General features: G+C 39.2%; 1 protein-coding gene across 1 annotated transcript in view; it reads left to right on the plus strand.

Moving 5' to 3' along the window:
* Nucleotides 1-6,244, plus strand: part of CEP350 (centrosomal protein 350) — a 151,046-nt gene extending 144,802 nt beyond the window's left edge. The window contains exon 37 of the mRNA XM_037737047.1: nucleotides 2,350-6,244. Within this exon, the coding sequence (XP_037592975.1) occupies nucleotides 2,350-2,514 (165 nt within the window). The 3' untranslated portion in view covers nucleotides 2,515-6,244. The remainder of the gene's footprint in view (nucleotides 1-2,349) is intronic.
* The last annotated feature ends 1,186 nt before the right edge of the window (nucleotides 6,245-7,430 follow it).

Raw genomic sequence — 7,430 nt, forward strand, 5'->3', positions numbered from 1 at the left:
AACAGTTATAGAAAGGAAAGTTGTGCAACTTTGAATAACAAATTCACTGGAGGTGTGAAATTTTTTGTGCAGGCACCTAGACCATCCCTCAGCACAAGTTCAAGAAGTCTTATTTTAGGCTGTTTATTATAGTAGCTTTCATAAGAAAGGAACACCAATTCCATGGTAGGTTGACAAGTATTTCTTAGCTACCCACACAACATGATTCTGTGGTCAAAATCTGAGTTAAACAAGTTTCTTTACTGGTGGGCTTCTGTCTCATAGCCTTAAGTACTGTAACTCTCCCAGAGGGAGTTCTCTGAAGCTGATTTGGCTTTTGGTGGCACATTAGGGAACAGAGGAACTAATGTTTTCATATACTCCAAACCTTTCTCAAAGAGAAAGAACGTGGCAGCCACCCTGTTATATATTTGTCACCTCCAGCCGACGGTATATGTTGGACAATACGATTCTTTCCCTCTCTTACTCTCTCGAGCTTCAGGATGCTAGAGTCTTCTCGTTTCTTCATAAGGCAAACCCAGAGGACGAGTTCGTCCCTTCACTTTCTCTGCCTTTTTAAAGGCGAAACTAGGATCAGGGCAAGCCAAAAGTGTGTTGTCATTTGGCTTTTTTGCCAAGTAAGTCTTCTGGTTAGAGACCCCTGTCGCTGTAATTAACTTTGCTGAATTTGTGACTAGATCAGGTTCACTTCCTTACCTAGCCGCCTTTCCATTTACAATGCCATTTGTATAGCAAATCTAATGTTTCTTTTTTCTTTTTTCTTTTTTTTGACAAGTAAATGATAAATAGCTTTATTATGCAAAGATCTCTTGCCCATCTATAATAAAAAAGGTAAACAGCTAAAAGAAAAATGCACAACGGAAGTAGACAGGTAATTCACAATTGAAGAATACAACTGGTCAAAAAATCTCAAGAAGTTATTGGAGATAAAAAACAAGATGATAATTTTTCATATAACAGATTGACAAAGCTTAATAAAATTTTCATAATACCTGATAAAGGTATGGATATCTTTTTTCTTTTTTCTTTTTTTTTTTTTTTGAGACGGAGTTTCGCTCTTGTTACCCAGGCTGGAGTGCAATGGCACGATCTTGGCTCACCCGCAACCTCCGCCTCCTGGGTTCAGGCAATTCTCCTGCCTCAGCCTCCTGAGTAGCTGGGACTACAGGCGCATGCCACCATGTCCTGCTAATTTTTGTATTTTTAGTAAGACAGGGTTTTGCCATCTTAGCAAGACGGGGTTTTGCCATCTTAGCCAGGCTAATCTGGAACTCCTGACCTCAGGTGATCCACCCGCCTCAGCCTCCCAGAGTGCTAGAAGTACAGGGGTCAGCCACCATGCCCAGCCAATCTAATGTGTTTCTTTTAGAATAAAATAGGGTTTTTTCACTGTAGTATAAGCAAGCAATAAATCTAGGGCAGTTATTTATGTTTGATTAGTTTTTATTTACCTGGGAATCCTAAAATGAAAAAAGAGCAAGTATTATATTAAAATAACAGTCTTTCGAAAAATAAGTGATATTACATCTCAAAAATACCCTAAGGAATATTGTGTTATTCATTTATTTATAATACTCCAGAATCACATTCAATATTATCTTTGGATATATGCGTTTTACAATTGTAAATCCATTTGCAGGCATCCCCTACTTAACAAAGGCTTGACTTATTATTTTTCAACATTACGATGGTGTGAAAGCAACACACATTCAGTAGAAATAGTGCTTCAATTTTGAATTTTGATCTTTTCCTGGACTAGTGATGTATGGTATGGGGGCAGCAGCGAGTCCCAGCTCCCAGTCAGCCAACCATCACAAGGGTAAACACCGATACTCTCCCGTGCTGCCAGTGATTCTGCCTGACTGTAGGCCAGTGCACGTGTTCTGAGCATTTTTCAGATGGCCTAGGCTAAGCTATCATGTTCAATAAGTTAGGTGTATTAACTGCATTTTTGATTTAATATTTTCAGTTTACTGTGAACTTATTGGACATAACTCCACTGTAAGTAGAGGAACATTTCTGCCTAATAGTTTGTGGTCTCCCCCCATTAAATTCCTATACATATTCCCTCATGTTGACATAGACAATAAACTGGTAGTCTTTAATATCTCTGAAATACTGGAATCTTGTCAAATGTAAATTTGAAGGCATTTTGATATATTTAGCAATTGAAGTTTCTTAAACTTTTTGCAATTTTGAAAGGAGTGTTGATGTCATATCAGTTATCCTTTTTCTCTGGTTTATTTCCTTGGGCTGTATTCCTATGGATAGGAATACAAAGTCAGCAGTTATATTTCCTAAATTTTATGCAACAGCAATTTCCTAACCTTGTTGTCTTCCAAATCCTAGGTTCAGGAGCTCCATGAGGAGGAGGCACAGTGGGTGAACTACGATGAGGATGAGTTGTGTGTAAAGATGCAGCTAGCCGACGGGATCTTTGAGACCCTGATCAAAGATACTATTGATGTTCTCAATCAGATCAGTGAAAAGCAGGGGAGAATGCTACTTGTGTGACATCTTGCAAATAAATAGAACACTGAGTGCTAATGTGAGTCCTGGGCCTTTCTGCCTCCTGATGTACACCCCATCGCCATCATAGCAAGAGTGCTTCCGGACCTTGTACTTATTCTTAAAGACTACGGGTTTGGAGTTGATAAGACGATGTGGTATATCTGGTATTACAGCCTTTGCCTTTCGAGACTAGCCACTAGATTAATTGGTTATTTTCGGTGGGCAGGGTTGGACAGTGTAATCCTACACCTGTCGTTAGCACCCCTACTAGGTCTCAGATGAGGGCTGAAAACACCAGACTTACCTCTGAGTTTAGACTAGGGCATCACTTCTTTGAGTCTGAAGTCAAGTGAGAGAGGCATAGATGAGTGCATCACATCACTTTTGAAATGCAGTCCTGGTCTATACCGTCAAAGTCATAAATGGACATTATAACCTCTAAACAGTATTAAACCCTTAATCAATTCTAAAATAGGCAAGCTTAATAATGTCTGCCAACTTCACATTCTGGAGTTTATTTCATTTCTTTTTGAAGACCATTTTCTTCCATTATTGCGGTTGAGCAGCACCAAGTGGACTGTCAGGCTTACAGGAATAAGTGGTAGCCTTGCTGTCTGAGCACCATCTAAAGAATTTTAAACCTCTGCATTATGTTTAGTGTTCTCTGTGTGGGCATGAAAAAAGAAATGCCCCTACCGAAGACGGCTCAAAGGACCAAAGGCTGGCTCTTCTACCCCTTGGTTTACTCCTGCACTTTGCGTACTTGTTCTGAATCTCTGCCAGCTGCTCCCAGAATCACAGATACTCAGGACCATCTCAGGCATCCAGGCATGGCAAAGTGGAAATCATGCATTTTGGCCTTCAAACCTTCAACGCCCATCTTTCCCCAGGAAGTCAGAGACGCTGTTACTTGAATGATTTAGGAAATGAGTGTGTGCACCAAAGACAAAAAGATTCTGTCTGTTGTTCGTGTGCTTGTTTTGTGCTATGGAACATTTTTTAATTTATTTTTAAGATAAATTATTAAGTTGAAAATGTGTGTCCCTATTCAGAAGTGAAAGATTCTTCTTGTAATAGTTAAAATCTCCATCTTGAAGCTTCTATGATTCATAGTCTTTGCACAGGAAACCTATGGTTTTAACAAACCTTACACATATTGAAGAAGTCATTTTAATTCAGTGAAACGAAGATGGGCTTTTTCAAGATCACCTGCAGTAGCAGGAGTGAGATGAAACGATTTAAAGATACTGTACAACTTAACTCTGCCTCTCTTGCAGCATTGCTTCTCACAACTATTACCTGCATCTGAAAACAAATCTATAGACTCCAGCTGCTACATTAGAGCATAAGAGATGCTCTCCTGGGACCTCAGTACTCTGCCTTCTTGACTGGTTTCTGTTCATCAGTCCTGTCCCTCTTCAAGTAATCTGGAAGAATGTGGATACTCTTAGGCGTGAATGTAAATGCCTTAATATTGAAGGTCCTGGTTAGAAGCATGATATAAGACATCCACTGGATTCATATTTACAAATGTCCTGGAATGTTATAGCTTCAAAATGTGTTAGAAAAAACCCCAAAGATGGTATAATCTTTAAGTGTGCACGTTCGTTCATTTCTGCATCTTCCCTCCAAACTTGCCTTTGCATCTTAAATATTTCACTATGCACACTCCCATTTCTCTTGGGTTTCATCTTGTCATTATAAGAAACGTACTGAAATAATCATTGGAATATTTGCATTTTGCACAATGACTGGTATGATAGCTCTTGACAAATGAGGAAAGCACTGAAATGTTGTGATTGGGTCTCGGGAAACGCTCAGAATGATGTCTTTAACAGCGTTTCTTCTGGGCTTGTGATGTTGTGCTGTAGTCTTGTAGCCATAATGAGCAAATTGACTAAGAGAACACAGGTTTCTTGGGGTTATTAACCAGTAGTGTGGAAATATTATTTTTATGTGGCCAAGGAAAAGCAAAGGCTTTTCTTTTCAGTGTGTGTTATTTGGAAGACAGAAAAGCATCTTGTCTGCATCCTTTGGCTGTTGGTAGGATCACAGTGTCCTTATGATACTGAAACTTTACAGCTGCTGTAAATTTTTTATAAATGAATTTCAAAATGTTAGAATGGGACTGTAGGTTGTTTTTCTACATCTTCATTATCTGGACCTAAAACCAGTTTTTAATAAGAAAGTTTATCTTTACTCTTTGTGACATTGTGACTCTAGAAGATGAAAAAATAATGATACAAGTCATGGAATCAGCTATCTGGTAAGAAATGCTGCCAAGAATGTGACTGTGGCTGTCCTGACAGACAGCAGCTGTCTTTACCATCTGAAGAGTCCTGGGCTCCAGATGAGAGGCAGAAGTGGATCAGGCTTACTCTTTGCTAAAAATGATTATCTGTAGTTTGGTAGCCAAAAAACAAAAAAAAAAAAAAAAAATGGAATCCATAATTAGCAGATGTCTTATTATTTTAACAATTTGGATCTAATTGAAACGGGTTTATTGTTAGGATTAAGAAAGAGAGATGTGGATACCCAGCCACTCGTTCCACATTGGTATCTTTTAAATCTGCTCTGCCTCTTACTCAAGAACCTAAATACTCTCCTTCTTTCTAATCTTTGTTCCTTCTCCCTACACCCTCGTCCTCTTTCACTCTTTCTTCATAATTCCTCTAAGAAAAATATCCTTGCATCAGCAGTAATATCTTTTAGAATAGCACTATCAGAATTTAGTAGTAAACCAACATACAGGCTTCAGATTCACTTCTGAGTCCAAAACAATTTGTGCTATCCAGGGTAGTTAGCTCTGGGTTAAATAAGTACAGGGTATAGATTCCCTCTTCAGGTCTAAACAGGAATTTTTACCGTAGGGAAAAGTGGGAAGAGCTCAAACGTAGTTAATAAGGAAGGTAATTTGTTTTTCTTTTACCTAAAAGAAAAGAAAATTCCTTCTGTGACTACAGGTCTCTGAGAAATTATCTTTCAAAAGAGATTTCATTGCTCATAGAGTGTTGTGGCCTATTAATAAAAACAATTTTGTTCACTTTCTTGTCTTGATAAAAAGTGGCCTTAGCTTTTTGCAATACTTGAATAAAGTGTGTACTCACAGAAGAATTTCTGTAGCACGGCGTTAGAGACTCATAACTTTTCTGCAAGAAATACAAACTTACATCTTCCTTTTACTACCTTAAGAATACTAGTGAAATAAAACATTAATTCAAAGAGCAAATTATAGAAACTACAATGATGTTTAATGCAAATTGTAGGAATTTACATGTTTACAAATCATCTTCAACTGGTTGTGCAGCAATTCAATAAAATGTCTTTGTATTATAAAAATGTGAAGAAAAAATGTAAACTGGTGTAAAGGAGGTACTGTCATTTTAATTATGTTTAATAGCTTTTCCTTCTGGACTTTGCAAAGCCTTCTTGGTAAACACATTGCAAAGCATTCTCTGGGAGGTTTAGCCTCCTTGTGTGTACTGTACTGTGCAGACATGAAAAAATAAACCCGTTTACTGTGTACATGTAAATAGCCTGGTCATCAGGCCATTTTCAGCCAATAGTCACATCCAGTGCAATTTTGCACCAAACACGTAAGGGTGTGGTTTGTAAGTATAATATGTAAAATAACTGGGAGGAATTCCCATGTATACCTGTGTAAATAGATTTGTTAACTGAAATGTACTTTAAGAAAAGATAAAATCTGTAAATAAACTGATTTATAAATTAATTTCATGTCAGGTCTTCATTTGTTTCCCTCCTGAGCCAGCTTCAGAAAATTAGTCCCCATAACTTATTTGTGATTTCTTATTTGGTCACAGGGTGCTAATGCTTGGACAGTAGAATAAGGGAAGTGGTGGGTAAGAGCTGTTTACCTGCACATACATGCCATCAGCACGTACTTTTGAGCAGCCTGGGCTTGGGTCCCTCACTCACTGATTCAACGGACAGCCACTGAGCAGCACCTCATGTTCTGAGCACTGCGCTGAGTACTGGGAAGATAGCAAAGAAAACAGGCATGGTCCCTGACCTCAGGAAACAACGTCTCATGAAAGCCACCAGAAGATAATTTGAAAACCTGTGTGACAAGCTACAACAAGTGGTGCACAGGAAGCATACATAGGATTTGAGAATATCTTAATAAAAGGGCCCAACAAGGGTGAGAGTGAGTCAGGGAAGAGTTCTCTGATAAATTATAACTGTTTTATGAACTGCATCCTTCTAACTTATGGCAAATGCCATTTCCCCCAGATGACCTAAATTTTGATCACCCTTGCAAAATAACATGGAAAAGTCTCCCTCAAGTGGACCACAAAGAAGAGCCAACTAGCTGATGCCCAGGTGTGGAGGCTGTCTGGAAATATGAACTCGGAGGAGAATGGAGGCAAAGTGATAGAAGAATAAAAGCAACCCAAGGATGGAAATGTAGGGCACTCAGGAGCATGAATCGTGTCTGGTCCAACAAATTAGAAGTGGTAACCATCATCTGACCTGAATTCCTCTAGCTGCCCCTAGATGGCCATCTCTGCTTTGTCTTTAACCCCTAATACAACCATGAACATTACAGAAATTCTCAGGAAAAGACTGGCCCCAAATTACAGTAGGTCCTAAGAAATTCTTCCTCTCATAAAACAGATATTTGAGGTTGGGGGCTCACACCTGTAATCCCAGCACTTTGGGAGGCCAAGGCAGGAAGATTGCTTGAGCCCAGAAGTTCGAGACCAGCCTGGGCAACATAGTGAGACCCTGTCTCTACAAAAAAAAAATTTTTTTTTTGAGACAGAGTCTTGCTCTGCTGCCACTGGAGTGCAGTGGCACAATCTTGGCTCACTGCAGCCTCTGCCTCCCGGGTTCAAGCGATTCTCCTGCCTCAGCCTCTGAGTAGCTGGAACTACAGGTGCATGCCACCATGCCCA

The sequence above is a fragment of the Cebus imitator genome, unplaced genomic scaffold (assembly GCF_001604975.1).
Source record: "Cebus imitator isolate Cc_AM_T3 unplaced genomic scaffold, Cebus_imitator-1.0 Scaffold33, whole genome shotgun sequence".
Lineage (NCBI taxonomy): Eukaryota > Metazoa > Chordata > Mammalia > Primates > Cebidae > Cebus > Cebus imitator.